This window comes from Pristiophorus japonicus, chromosome 16 (genome assembly GCF_044704955.1).
Source record: "Pristiophorus japonicus isolate sPriJap1 chromosome 16, sPriJap1.hap1, whole genome shotgun sequence".
NCBI lineage: Eukaryota > Metazoa > Chordata > Chondrichthyes > Pristiophoridae > Pristiophorus > Pristiophorus japonicus.
This window is the reverse complement of record NC_091992.1, coordinates 80,471,212-80,486,434: the sequence shown is the minus strand read 5'-3', so window position 1 is coordinate 80,486,434 and position 15,223 is coordinate 80,471,212. Positions and strand designations below refer to the sequence as shown.

Below are 15,223 nucleotides of genomic sequence, written 5' to 3'. Positions count from 1 at the left end.
GGTTTTGTTGAATCTTTCTGCCTAGTTTTCAAGCAGTCAGAATCCAGTTCGAATTCCTGGTGCCGGCACAAATCAATTGTATTTCTTTCCCTTTCCAAGCTCCAGCGATGTCGCAGAAGGAAAAGGCTAGAGCCGCATTGTTAAAGGGAACTGATCATTGTGCGTGCGGACTTCTGTTATCTGGGAATGTCAGCCACTCTGTACAGTCCATAGGGAACCAAGCGTTTGACAGACAGTCCTCTGTTGTTTAATGTCAGGGGCACCCTCCTTTTCTCATTTTATCCGTCATCACTTCTCGCCTCCGATCTATCAGCGGCGGACACAAGGCGCCGCTCACGCCCAGTGCCAGATTGAGAGGCCCCTCACCCCCACCCTCTTTTCACAAACAAGCGGGCATATTTCACAGGGAAACAATGTCCAGTGGCATCCTGCCTGGGGCACAGCTGAATGCGTTTGTTTTATCGACACAATGAAGATGTCATTGTGGAAGGGAGGCAAGCGACTGCTTATTGTACTGCTGACCTTTTTAAGATTGCTACTCGGAGGGAAATTGTACCCGACAGATATCGTGTTCTAAGCCAATACATAATGCACTTGATACACTTGTCAAAGGGAATTTGCCAAGATGTGTGCAGGTTGAATGTAACATGCCCCTCCACTGTAGAAAAGCAGTACAATAACAACTTGTATTTATATAGCGTCTTTTATCTAGTAAAATCTTTACTACGCTTCACAGGAGTGTAATCAGACAAAAACTGACACTGAGCCAAACATTAGGAAAGGTGAGCAAATGGTAGGTGAAAGGTAGGTTTTAAGGAGCATCCTAAAGAAGGAGAGAGAGGTGGAGAGACAGAGAGGTTGAGAGAGGGAATTTTAGGGCTTAGGGCATAGACAGCTGAACGTGCGGTCACCAATAGTGGAGCGAAGGATGTACGGGATGGACAAGAGGCCAGCCTTGGAGGAGCACAGAGTTCTCAGAGGGGTATAAGGCTGGAGGAGGTTAAATAAACAGGGTAGGGCGATGCCCTGGAGGGATTTGAACATGAGGTACAGAATTTTTAAATCGAGGCTTTGCTGGACGGGGAGCCAAATGGTGACTGGTGGCAAGCTACTCAACGTGGGGAGTATTATGGCTGAGCTCAATCCTGCCAGTCACCCATGCACTTTCCAGCAACAGTCTCTGGACGATGATCAAAAGTGCGAATCCTGGATCATTTTGACCCCAACCAGCCCCAAGACACAGAGGCTAGTTAGGGTAGACCCAATCTCCAGCCGGGCTAAGATGAACTAACGCAACTCAGAACAAGGACTGAACCCAAGATCTTACTACTTTGAACGGCTGATCATCATACCAGGCAGCGCACTTACTCACTGATCGCTGGAGAGCCAACTTAACTAAGTATTTGGATCCATGGTGTGACTTAGGTTGGTCATTCGTTAAAAGCTTGATAATGTCATAATAATAGATGAAAAGGCGGCCCATTGTGAAGACCTCTGCTCTGCAAGCCCAGTTCAGATAGCACACATGATACACATTACATCGTGTAACATCACCATCTCCAATCAGTCAATAAAAGAAAACTGTTAAATTACCAGTTTGAGAACCATTTACAATGCCAGCTATAGCCTGTACTCTCCACTTGTAGCTGATTCCGTACCATTAACAATACTAGACTTAGCCTGTACTCCCCGGGAGTATCAGTTTCAGCACCATTAAAAAAACCAACCATAACCTGTACTCTCTGCCTGTACCCGATTCTGTGCTATTAACAGTATGAACTTTAGTCTATGATCTCCTTGCGTACCTGTTTGAGTGGGTGATGTTGCGCCATTAGGGCAATGACCATTTCCGGCAGTGCCATGGGAACACTATTCAGCAGTTTTTCAAATGCTGCCACAAGCTGCATAGATCTGTCGGCCCAGTCCGGCCGGTTGGTGAAGTTTGCCAGGCGCACGAGGTTGGAAGCAGCCACTGCATTGCCACTGGGCTCCGCGCCATCCTGATCTGTTTTTAAAAAATAAGAAAAATTAAACAACATCTTAAAAAAAAAAATCCATGATCTGCTCTTCTATCACTTGAATTGAAACATTGAATTGAACTGCGATGATTCGGACCCTGAAAAATAACTGCCCTTCTCAGCTAGCAGTTCAGCAGAAAATCCCTGGGAGAGAAACAGCATGAATTGTGACCAAAATTTAAGTCAAGGTTCTCAAGTAAGAAAGAAAAGAGTTTGCATTCATACAGCACCTTATCATATCCTTAGGATTTTGTAAAAAAAAACTCCATATCCAATCACGGCAGCCAACGTGCACAAGGCAAGGTCCACAAAAGGTATGAAGTAGAGATAAGTAGTCAATCTCTTAATTGGTTACCATGTTTCTCAGAAATCTCTCAAAGCAGTTCACATACAAAGAAAGAAGGCACTTATATAGCGCCTTTCACATCATCTGGTTGTCCCAAAGCACTTCACAACTAATGAATTGTTTTTAAAGTGCAGTGAATGTTATGTCGGCAAACACAGTAGTCATTTTTCACAAAGCAAGATCCCATAAACAGCAATGAGATCAACTGTAGTGAATCTATATGTTTGGTGGTGTTAATTAAGGGAGGAATGCTCGCCACGACCCCAGAACTCCTTGCTCTTCCTCAAATTTGGTCATGGGAATCATTACCATCCACCTAAACCGCGGAAATAGGTAGACAGGGCCTCACTTTAACATTTCATCTGAAATATGGGCATCTCCTTCGACCCGCTATGCTAAGTCCATTCAATTTTCAGGGGCAATTTTCCCTGGATACTTTAGGCACTAAAGAGCCTCCGAGGTGGCCAAGATGGGGGTCTTGAGAGCCAACAGCGGTTTAGCTCAATTTTAGTGCAAGACGCCATCTTGGTAAAGGAGTTGAAGTGCGTGCTAGGAACGGACACCCGGAAGATCGCTAAGGGGCTGATTGACAATTAAACTGCCTACTAGCGCTCATGAAAGAGGCTGCACAGCATTTTGGTGGATAGCAGTACAATTAACGACCTCTCCTAACAGCAAGTAGCCGAACAGGAGTAAACCAGTTGTTGCTGAGGGTTTCGAGCGCTACCTAAAGCTATGCTCAGCTTTCAATTGCAGCTGGAGGTTTGAAGAGGACTTTTTGAGACACATCGAGTGACTTTATGGGACACTTTGTCAAGACTTCACCAACTCTCTATCAACATTTATTCTGGAAATTCTGAGGACTTTGCCTAAAGAGAGTGCTGTGCTACTCCATCTTATAGGAGTCACCAGGAGAAAGGAAGTGCTTGGGCATGGGCATCTTATTAGTGGTTCCCTCGGTCTGGAGGAGGAATGGGAGGAGGGCATGAGGCCAGAAAGAGCAGCATCAGCTGCTGCAGAAGAGAGGGACAGGAGGGCGAGGTGATGTCCTTGCCCCCTGCAGGTACAGGACATCCCTCCTTCTCTGGACCTTCAGTGCCATGTCTGAGACCCTGTGCGCCCTCTCCCTCAGTCCCTGAACCATCCTGAAATGTTCCGTTGTGTATCTGCCAGCACACTCCAGAGCAACCTCAGTGGAAGCGGGTGCTCGTGAAAATTGCTTCTAAACAGCACTTGAGTGCTAAACCTGCAGGTGTCTGTTTTAGGTCATTCCGGCCTGTTTAAATTATGGTAATCACCAATTAGCCCCAAAAATGCGGGCTAAAACCAGACTTTCAAACAGGCGTGTCTTATTAGCACAGCACCCATTTAACGCCTCTTTTCACACTTTCACCAAAATAACCCCCTCAGTATTTCTAACTTTCTCCCTTTCCTATTTCTCTTTCATTCTCTGACATTACATTTCCATTCCCTTATTGGTTCTCTCTTTCATCGCATTTCTTCTAATTTTTTGTTATAACTTTACAATTATTTTTAATACAGGTTGAACCTCCCTTATCTAGAACTCCCTTATCCGGAACCATCCCTCGTACGGGACCATTCCCGGCCACCAGGCCCTATGAGGTCACCCTGATAAGATTGGAAGCTTGTAGGGAACACCTTCAAAGAAAGGTGGGAGGTGCTGAGACAATGAAGGCAATATATTAGCATGGATTGAGGATTGGTTAACTAACAGAAAACAGAGAGTCGGGATAAACGGGTCATTTTCCAGTTGCCAAACAATAACCAGTGGGGTGCCGCAGGTGCTGGGGCCTCAACTATTTACAATCAATATTAATGACTTGGATGAAGGGACCAAGTGTAATGTAGCCAAGTTTGCTGATGATACAAAGATGAGTGGGAAAGCAAATTGTGAGGACACAAAAAAATCTGCAAAAGGATATAGGCAGGCTAAATGAGTGGGCAAAAATTTGGCAGATGGGGTATAACGTTGGAAAGTGTGAGGTTATCGACTTTGGCAGAAATAATAGAAAAGCAAATTATAATTTAAATGGAGAAAAATTACAAAGTGCTGCAGTACAGAGGGACCTGTGGGTCCTTGTGCATGAAACACAAAACGTTAATATGCAGGTACAGCAAGTAATCAGGAAGGCAAATGGAATGTTGGCCTTTATTGCAAGGAGGATAGAGTATAAAAGCAGAGAAGTCCTGCTACAACTGCACAGGGTATTGGTGAGGCCACACCTGGAGTACTGCATACAGTTTTGGTCTCCGTATTTAAGGAAGGATATACTTGCATTGGAGGCTGTTCAGAGAAGGTTCACTAGGTTGATTCCAGAGAAGAGGGGGTTGACTTATAAAGATAGATTGAATAAGTTGGGGCTATGCTCATTGGAGTTCAGAAGAATGAGAGGTGATCTTATCGAAACATATCAGATAATGAGAGGGCTCAACAAGTTGGATGCAGAGAGGATATTTCCACTCATAGGGGAGACTAGAACTAGGGGCCATAGTCTCAGAATAAGGGGCCGCCCATTTAAAACAGAGAGGAGGAGAAATTTCTTCTCTCAGAGGGTTGTAAATCTGTGGAATTCTCTGCCCCGGAGGCTGGGTCATTGAATATATTTAAGGCGAAGATAGACAGTTTTTTTGAGTGATGAGAATAAAGGATTATGGGGACGGGGCAGGGTAGTGGATCTGAGTCCATGATCAGATCAGCCATGATCTTATTAAATGGCGGAGCAGGCTCGAGGGGTCAAATGACCTACTCCTGCTCCTATTTCTTGTGTTGTGTTCTTCTGACTCAGAAGCGAGAGTGCTGCCCACTGAGCCACAGGCGGACGGACACCTTTTAACTTTTGGTTTAAACTATCCATCTTTTTATTGTTTAAAGCTCAGCTGTAGGGAAACCTACAGAATAATGTGACTTCTCTGGAAAGTAACTTTGCTTGCTAATATATTTCTGCAATGGGAAGCCAGATATACAATAATGCCTACACTGACTCAATCCCTTCATCAAATATTTCAGTCATTGAAGTGAAGACATAATTAGGAGTCAATTTTCTACCATGCGGTGAATGAGGGGAATACTTTTAGACCAACTGGCATTCTTCAAAAAAATCTGGCGCCTGTACAGAGCTTGCAAGTAACAATGAGCACGGAGCATATTGCTGTAATAATGCAGAGTTCTCGGAAGGTGGTGGTGCTGGAGGAGGTTACAGAGATAGGGAGGGGCGAGGTCATGGAGAGAGTTGAACACAAGGATGACAATTTTAAATTTGAGGTGTTGGTGGACCGGGAGCCAATGTAGGTTCAGTGTGCACAGAGGTGGTGGGTGAACGGGACTTGGTGCGAGTTAAGATACAAGCAGCAGAGGGTTTTGGAACAAAACTGGACTAAACACACCAAGGAGTAGTGATTCATCTCCAACACACAAACTCCACTGATAGTACTGACGAATGTTTGGTGAATAAAATGGACAGCTCCAGAGATTACAATGGGAGTGAGGAAACAAAAAATGACTGATTTCCTTTGTAGACATATTTCCAGCTGTGTTCCTGTTTTTAAAGTGCTTACCCTGTACTGTCATCTACTGCAGCGAGGAAGAGGCAAGGATTTATCAATAAACATTTATAGCATTTGTCATTAATTTTAATGCAGGTTAATTTCAAACTTAAATTCCTCGCCATTCTTCATTTACATTGTAACAGCAACTTAAATATGCACATCCATTTCCCCGATTATTATTCACAATTGCATTGATCTATGCAAACCTTCCAATGCTCTCTCATTCTAAGTCTGACACTCACTTCTGAACAGTTGACCTGTTTTTAATGTGCACTTAGCTCATTACTCAAGTTTCCTAGTACGTTTTGTATTAAACTCAGTAAGTGACGATTTTCTGATAATCCAAGCTGAAGGCCTACTGGTGTCCCAGAATCACTGGGCTGATACGGTCACACCTTCAGCACGTGTCTCAGTTCTCACCTTCATAAATGGGCAATGACCATCTCCAACAAGCGAGAGTCTAACCACCGCCCCTTGACATTCAACGGATTACTATCGCCGAATCCCCCACCATCATCATCCTGGGGGTCACCACTGACCAGAAACTTAACTGGACCAGCTACATAAATACTGTGGCTACAAGAGTGGGTCAGAGGCTGGGTATTCTGCGGAAAGTGACTCACCTCCTGACCCCCCAAAGCCTTTCCACCATCTACAAGGCACAAGTCTGGTGTGTGATGGAATACTCGCCACTTGCCTGGAGGAGTGCAGCTCCAACAACACTCAAAAAGCTCAACACCATCCAGGATAAAGCAGCCTATGGTGATTGGCACCCCATTCACCACCTTAAACATTCACTCCCTCCACCACCAGCGCACCGTGGCAGCAGTGTGTACCAGTCTACAAGATGCACTGCAGCAACTCGCCAAGGCTTCTTCAGCAGCATCGCCCAAACCCGCAACCTCTACCGCCTAGAAGGACAAGGGCAGCAGACACATGGGAACACCACCACCTCCATGTTCCCCTCCAAGGCACACACTGACTTGGAAATATATCGGCCTTTCTTTCATCGTCGCTGGGTCAAAATCCTGGAACTCCCTCCCTAACAGCACTGTGGGAGTACCTTCACCACACGGTCTGCAACGTTCAAGAGGGCGGTTCACCTCCACCTTCTCAAGGGCAATTAGGGATGGGCAATAAATGCTGGCCTTGCCAGCGATGCCCACATCCCATGAACGAATAAAAAATTAAATACGTGGACGACTATTAATGTTGCGATGAATTGAGAGTCTGAAGACAATAGGGAGCCTTAAAGATCTGCACAATAGCTTCTTAATACTACTAGGTGTCTCTGGTAACCCGTATACAAGCTACTCCTATTAATTCAAAGTCGCTTAAAACAAATTGAGATCATTCCATTTTTTTAATAACTACATCCCCAATTTGCAATGTTATGCTGTTTAATTCAAAATACTAGATAACTCAATTTCTTTAGCACAAAAAAATTGATCAGGAAAGGCCTGTGACTACAAAGGTTACACAGATACAAAAGCAAATTACTGCGGATGCTGGAATCTGAAATAAAAACAAAAAATGCTGGAAATCTCAGCGGGTCAGGCAGCATCTGTGGAGAGAGAAACAGAGTTAATGTTTCTGGTCTGTGATCCTTCATCAGAAGATTACACAGAATTTGGAATAGAATCTCTACTTCATTTAGAAAGGAAGTTATGTGATTCTCCTGGAGGCTCAGTGAGGTTAACCTTCCGTAGCTGAGTCATGCAGACCAGGACGGTCCCAGGTTCAATTCCTGCTCGGTGCTGAAAGGCTAATCACAACTGGAACAAAGGCGAATGGCACTATATTTAGCATGGCCAGCCTTGGACTTAGGGAGGTGCCAATCAGCCAGGGTTGCTGCTCTTGATCACTATCCCTCGTCTGCCATGGTGTGGGTTGAGGGAAGGTTCGGGAATGGCTGTGATTGTTGCCTCATCCCCTACCCCCGCAGCCAACTGAACATGGTAATGCTTAATATATAATCTCCACCAAGGACCGGCAATGCCTTCAGCAGCGGGGAGTAAATCAGGAACCTACTTTTCCAACTGTGTTTTTCCAAAATGTCTGCATTAGTTTTTGGTGGACTTTTTTGGAACGGACAAGCTTGGAATGGACAAGAGACTTGTGATAGTATGTTGGACAATAGGTAAGGTTTTGTTGTACAGATCTTATGATCACTCACTAACCCATGAGGATCTGTGTCTCTTCATCTCAGTTCAGTATAGTTCAGAGATTCTCCTGCTCGAGGGACTGAACGGACCACTACCTGAATTCTCAAAATTGGGTCATGGATCATTGCTGTTGTTTCGAGCGTTTCTTACCATGAACTACAGACACCTGTAACAAGGTACAGGCCTCAGATCGGCCTTGAGTGATTGTCTGATGAGCATAAAAGCAGCAAATTACATTCCACTCTAAGCCTTTTATACAGTATTTTAAGAGATGAGGCCATTTAGCAGTGCGGTTATGAAATGGGCACATCTTCAGTTTACCAATCTGCTCAGCAAGTTACATTTATATTGGGCAGAGATAGGATTTAGGAGGCTTTTTGAAGGAGAAAGAAAAGGTATGATGTGAAAGAGGAATTAGAGAGTTCCAGAATGCAGAAACATGGCAGTGAAGGCTCCGCCTCTGATGGTGGATGGTGAAGGGAGAGGCGGACCACAGGGGCAGCCACAGCTGGAAGAGCAGAGGGTGGGGGCTCGGACTGGAGCAGATTGTAGGGTTGTTCGCCGTCTGTTGTTGCATTTCAGTTCTTGCTGCTGAGAAATATTAGTAATACAAATCTGAACTGAAGCAACCTGGTTTAATCAGGAAAGTGCTGCATGCATTCTATATTATTACACTTACACACACAGTTGATAAAACAGCAATGCCATTCAAAAACTCTTTGAAAAACTAGAGTAACTCCATTATTTACAAAGGCCGATCAATTTATAATACTTACTTATCAAGGGAGTCTTCATAAACTCTTGAGGTGCTTTTAACCAACTGGAGTGCCTCCAACCATAAACATCTGCTGCTTTCGAGCTGCTGATAGCACCGTTGGGTATAAAATACAGGACTGATGGCAGAGGTGGGACCTCGCTGTGCTCATATTGGTGGCCGTGTTTCCTACATTATTACGCTTCAAAAGTGTAGCTCCACCAACACTCAAGAAGCTCGACACCATCCAGGACAAAGCAGGCCGCTTGATTGGCACCCTATCCACCACCATAAACATTCACTCCCTCCATCACCGACGTACTGTGGTTGCAGTGTCTACCATCTACAAGATGCACTGCAGCAACTCGCCAAGGCTTCTTCGGCAGTAGCTCATTAACGCGCGAACTCTACCACCTAGAAGGACCACAGCGGTTCAAGAAGGCAGCTCACCACCACCTTCTCAAGGGCAACTAGGGATGGGCAATAAATGCTGGCCTTGCCAGTGCCGCCCAAATCCCAGGAACGAATTTATAAAAAGTACTTAATTGGCAGTAAAGCACATTGGGACGTCCTGAGGTAAAAGATAAATGCAAATCTTTCTTTCTTTATGGAAGAGCACAAATCTGTGTTTATAAGAGATTTTCAAACCCTGAACTGTACTGTTCCCCCAGCTTGGAGGAAGAATGATGCAATGGAAGTGAACAATATCCCAGCAGACACCACAAAAAGGCCACAAACATCTTTATGGAACACTCACCTTCTTTAAGGCGAATTAGCACCGAGGAATCACGGGCATCGTCGGTGAAGTAGGCAAATCCCTTGGCGTCCCAGAATAAGTCATCCTGTTTCTGCTGGAGCTTCAAGGCCCACTCCAGCCACTGCTCATCAAAGGAAGCTTCATACAGGTCTATCAGACCTCGAATAACGAACGCATAGTCATCCAGAAACCCACTGATGGGCGTGGCCCTGACAACACACCAGAATAGGCAGAGATTAGGTTGGGATCTTGAGGTGTGGCATCCTACATTATCGGCCCTTCCAGTGGCTGGTTTCTCTCACTCCGTGGACCAAGTGAGATCGTAGCTTGCTTCCAGACCACTGCCAACTCTACTCTCTGTGCAGCTCTTCAACAGCACCTCTCAAACCCGCGACCTCCACTACAATGACAAGAGCAGCAGGCGCATGGGAACACCACCACCTCCAAGTTCCCCTCCAAGTCACACACCATCCTGACTGAAGACATATATCGCCGTTCCTCCAAACAGTTTCTAAGTCTTTAAAAACAATGGTTGGAACTCTGCGTTATGTAAAGTCGTGACATCGATACTGCTAATGTCAAGTACAGACTGTTGGCAATAATTTTCTTATTGCCGCCAGACTGCACTTCTTCACTGAATTAAACTCAGCCACAACACCCCAGTGCACAATTCTCAAAACACCAATTAAGTCAATTATTAGTGAATAAGCCAGACTTAAATAAAGCAAGCTGACATCCTGCACTTTATATGCACAAACCATCTGTGTCACGTACGAAGTCTACTTATATCACAGTAATGTTAGGAACAGGAGGCCGTTCAGCTCCTGGAGTCACTGTGATCATGACTGATCTGTACCTCAACTCCACTTTCCCAATTTAGCTCCATATCACTCGATACCGGTACCCAACAAAATCTGTCGCTCTCAGTTTTTAAAGCTCCAATTGCCCTCCAGCATCCACACCCTTTTGAGTGGGGGGGGGGGAGGGGGCGGGGGGGAGAAAGAGTTCTACTACCCCTTTGTGTGAACATTTCTCACACTATTAGACAATTAATGTCCTCTAACCCCATTAATCTAAATGCCCCATATACTTGGAGCAACAAATGAATTTTTCATGTGTGAAACGACAAGAAGCCAATAAACCTACACTATGATGTTATATCAGATAGAGTTTAGGTTTTGAAAACAGTACCACGACTACATGATAGAAGGGGAAAATTTATTGATTCCGCACTCCCTGCGCTCAAAGGGATCGTAGGTCGGAGAATCAATGCTGCAGAGTTGCAGGCCTAACCTCAATTATGAGGACAAGTTCCCTAAACTTCGCTGTTATTCCCTTAAGTGTAGAAGTTTGAGGTGTGATCTGATTGAGGTATTTAAAATGTTGAAGGGATTTTGATAGGAGAGAGAGAAAGTATTTTCTCTGGTGGGGGAATCCAGAGCTAGGGGGCATAATCTTAAAATTATAGCTAGGCCATTCAGAACTCAGGGAGCACTTGTTCACACAAAGGGTTGTAGAAGTCTGGAATTCCCACCCCAAAAAGGCTGTGGATGCTGGGGGCCAATTGATATTTTCAAGGCTGAGATCGACAGATTTTTGTTTGGTAAGTGTATCGAGGGATATGGAGCAAAGGTACAGGACTTGAGGTACAGATCAGTCATAATAGGAGCTGGAGTAGGCCATATAGCCCCTCGTGTCATGTGTGTACTGATAGAATGATGGATCTTGCTCGAGGGGCTGAATGGCCTATGTAACCACACCTCCCCATTGCAGTGCAGATCAATTAATTCAGCTCTTGGTTTACTTTTTAATTTCCAATTTCTATCGCTTTCCTTGTTCCTCTCCAATTCCTGTGTAAGCTCTTCATATGGGAGTACGAAACCGTAAATGTCAGCCATGAGAGACAACAAAGCTGACCCCAATTCTGTTGTCACCTGATGTATACACACACAATACACACACACAATACACACACAGAGCAGAAGTCACTGGGTAGCGATTAGGAGTAAGAACAGTGACCGATGTTTTGTTTCCCTTCCAGGCATGAAGACCAATTATACCACTCCTGACTGCAGAAGAAAAGACTTGCATTTATATAGCGCCTTTCACAACCTCAGGAGATCCCAAAGAGCTTCACAGCCCATGAAGTACTTTTGAAGTGTAGTCACTGTTGTAATGTGGAAACTCGGCTGTCAATTTTCACATAGCAAGATCCCACAAACAGCAATGTGATAATGACCAGATAATCTCTTTTAGCAATGTTGGTTGAGGGATAACTCTTGGTCAGGACACCGGGACTCCCCTGTACTTCTTCAATTAGTACCACGGGATCTTTTCCGTCCTAACTTCACTCTCTACACCGGTGAACCCACTATTAGGGTGATCCTGCACAAGTTGCCTCAGTTTTGCCATTGGAGTTCTGAATTCCAGTCCACAATGGCAACGGAGGTGGCTTAAAACCTGCAGCTGTTTTGCATTATAAATATACAATCAAATTCCATTTTGATTCCTTCTCTGCTGTAGATTCACAAAGTCACTGAGAATGGAAGTGTCCCGACTTTAAAATAACAGAAACAACACAGTGCATTCCAAGAACAAAATCGATTTTATCTAAAATCAATCGTCAACCCCTTAAGGGGCACCAAACGTGCTACCCCCTGAATTAATCATCCACTTCTAAAACCATCCAGGTTGACATGCCTTCAGGGAGTGCGAAAAGGCCAAAAAAGTACTTTAAAGTTACGTGTTGGATAGAAAGCGTCAGGAAAGAAAAATATTGTGGGGCACAGATTAAGGATCTGTCTGTATGACTGGCAGGCTCTGTGTGTGTGCAAATAGGCTCCGTCAGATAAACAAGTGAGTGATTCCAATCGAGATTATCTCCATAACAAACCCGCCACAGAAGGAGGGAAAACTCCTATGCAGACATTAATAGGAACCAGCATCATTTTAATTAAAAACTCACCCACCCCGCTCGGCTCCTGAAGATAATCCTAGTCAGTATCAGCAGGCTATTCAACTGTGGAAGGTGCAGCACCATCCTCATCCAGTGGGTGCAGCACGGCCGAGACCCTTCCTCTCCTCACCCAGTGGGTGCAGCACGGCCGAGTCCCTTCCTGTCCTCACCCAGTGGGTGCAACACTGCCAAGACCCTTCCTGTCCTCACCCAGTGGGTGCAGCAGTCGGGTTCCATCTTGGCCTCACCCAATATACAAGCGTGCACACTTTCGAGACAGGGACAGTTGTTAGTGTTCAGGAGCCGGAACACTGTTTCAGCTAGTGTCCTGGCATCTGTTGCTGCTAAGGAGGCAAAGGGGGGCTGTTACAAAAAGACACGACCATTTTGCCTGGATTTTCTTTTTATTCGTTCTGGGATGTGGGCGTCGCTGGCAAGGTCGGCAATTATGGCCCATCCCTAATTGCCCTCGAGAAGGTGGTTGTTTGTCGTCTTCTTGAACTGCAGCAGTCTGTGTGGTGGAGGTGCTCCCACAGTGCTATTAGGGAGGGAGTTCCAGGATATTGATCCAGCGACGATGAAGGAACGGCGATATACTTCAAATTAAGGATGGTATGTGACTTTGAGGGGAACTTGCAGGTAATGGTGTTCCCATGCGCCTGCTGCCCTTGTCCTTCGAGATGGTAGAGGTCGCGGGTTTAGGAGGTGCTGCCAAAGAAGCCTTGGCAAGTTGCTGCAGTGCATCTTGTAGATGGTACACACTGCTGCCATGGTGTGCCGGTGGTGGAGGGAGTGAATGTTTAAGGTGGTGGATGGGGTGCCAATCAAGTGGGCTGCCTTATCCTGGATGGTGTCAAGCTTCTTGAGTGTTGTTGGAGCTGCACTCATCCAGGCAAGGCTTTGGGGAGTCAGGAGGTGAGACACTCGCCACAGAATACCCAGCCTCTGAACCGCTCTTGTTGCCACGGTATTTATGTGGCTGGTCCAATTAAGTTTCTTGTCAATGGTGGGGGATTCGGTGATGGTAATGTCTTTGAATATCAAGGGAAGGTGGTTAGACTCTCGCTTGTTGGAGATTTGTCAGGTAGATGCCAGTGGTGTAGTTATACTGGAACAGCTTGGCTAGAGGCGCGGCTGGTTCTGGAGCATATGTCTTCAACGTGACAGTCAGGATGTTGTCTGGGCCCATAGCCTTTGCTGTATCCAGTGCACTCAGTCGTTTGTTGATATCACGTGGAGCGAATCGAATTGGCTGAAGACTGGCTTCTGTAATGGTGGGGACCTCAGAAGGAGGCCAATATGGATCATCCACTCAGCACTTCTGGCTGATGATGGTCGCAAACGTTTCAGCCTTGTCTTTTGCACTTGCATGCTGGGCTCCGCCATCATTGAGGATGGGAATATTCATGGAGACTCCTCCTCCCGTTAGTTGTTTAATTGTCCACCACCATTTAATAAGACCATGGCTGATCTGATCTTGGCCTCAACTCCACTTCCCTGCACGCTCCCCATAACCCTTGACTCCCGAGTCAGGGGATGAGCTCAGGCCCATTCAGACCTGCATTCAATCGACAAGGGACGCACGTTACTGACCATGCTGGGGTCAGTGGCTGACGGAAGTCAGGGGAAAAATAGTTTTGTAATGTATTTGCTTCATGGGCTCTTTGCTTAAGAATTTATAGCAACACATTGCTATTAAGAACTAGTTGGTTTATTAGCAAAAATTTAACAATCACACTACACATTACCAGTTCATCCACCAGGCTCACAATCACCTGCCTCATCGTAGATCCCCCGAACCCAACTGACTGGGGTTTTATTTAGTCTTGTGAACATCATGTGACTGGCTAAGCCACCCCCAACTCAACAGCTTTACAACTATTTTAAACTAAACTTTAAATCAAATGCCCCCTTTTGGCAAGGGCACTAGAACCCACAAATTTCCAAATAAAACTTTTAACGGAAACTTAGATCAAATAAAAATTTGTTTGCCGAGGGTAATGATGCACTCCAGTCCTTCCGTTGCCCACCTCTCGCGGAAGGACGCGAGCATACTGGTGGGCACCGCATGCTCCATCTCCAGGGATACCTTGGAGCGAACATAACCATGGAAGAGAGGCAGGCAGTTGGGCTGAACGACCTCCTCGACTGCCCGCTGCCTGGACCGGTTAATGGCCACCTTGGCCAGGCCCAGGAGTAGTCCAACGAGGAGGCCCTCCAACCTGCCCGCTCCCCTCCGCACCGGGTGCCCAAAGATCAGGAGCGTGGGACTGAAGTGCAGCCAGAAATAGAGGAGCAGCCCCTTTAAATAACGGAAGAGGGGCTGCAACCTCACGCACTGAACCTAAACATGGAATACGGACTCAACAGCTCTACCAACTTGTGAGAATACTCACCAGGTGCATACATTACAACTTTTTTTTTGCCAGTTACTTACGCCTGCTCCACCGAGCTCTCGTCTCCGCGGTAGCAGCTGCGCAGGAGCCGCCCGTTGCTGGAGTCGAACATATGCTCCCTCAGGAAGGTGGCAGCCTGTGTCGCGCGCCGAATGTAGGTCTTCTCCCCGAGGACCCCGCCCGCTCGAGCGAAACCGGAGATCATGAGACCTGTGGCAGTGATAATGAAGACAAATGATTCACGGTTAGACAATCAACTGCAGG

At 45.9% G+C, this 15,223-nt stretch overlaps 1 protein-coding gene across 2 annotated transcripts in view; it reads right to left on the bottom strand.

The window, feature by feature from the left end:
* The window catches only part of spata20 (spermatogenesis associated 20), a 478,863-nt gene that overhangs the window by 318,757 nt on the left and 144,883 nt on the right, over window positions 1–15,223 (bottom strand). For both annotated transcript variants that reach the window (XM_070857501.1, XM_070857500.1), the window contains exons 12-14: window positions 15,001–15,169; window positions 9,608–9,816; window positions 1,806–2,005 (exon numbers count right to left, since the gene is read on the bottom strand). In XM_070857501.1, coding sequence (XP_070713602.1) covers window positions 1,806–2,005; window positions 9,608–9,816; window positions 15,001–15,169 — 578 coding nt within the window. The remainder of the gene's footprint in view (window positions 1–1,805; window positions 2,006–9,607; window positions 9,817–15,000; window positions 15,170–15,223) is intronic.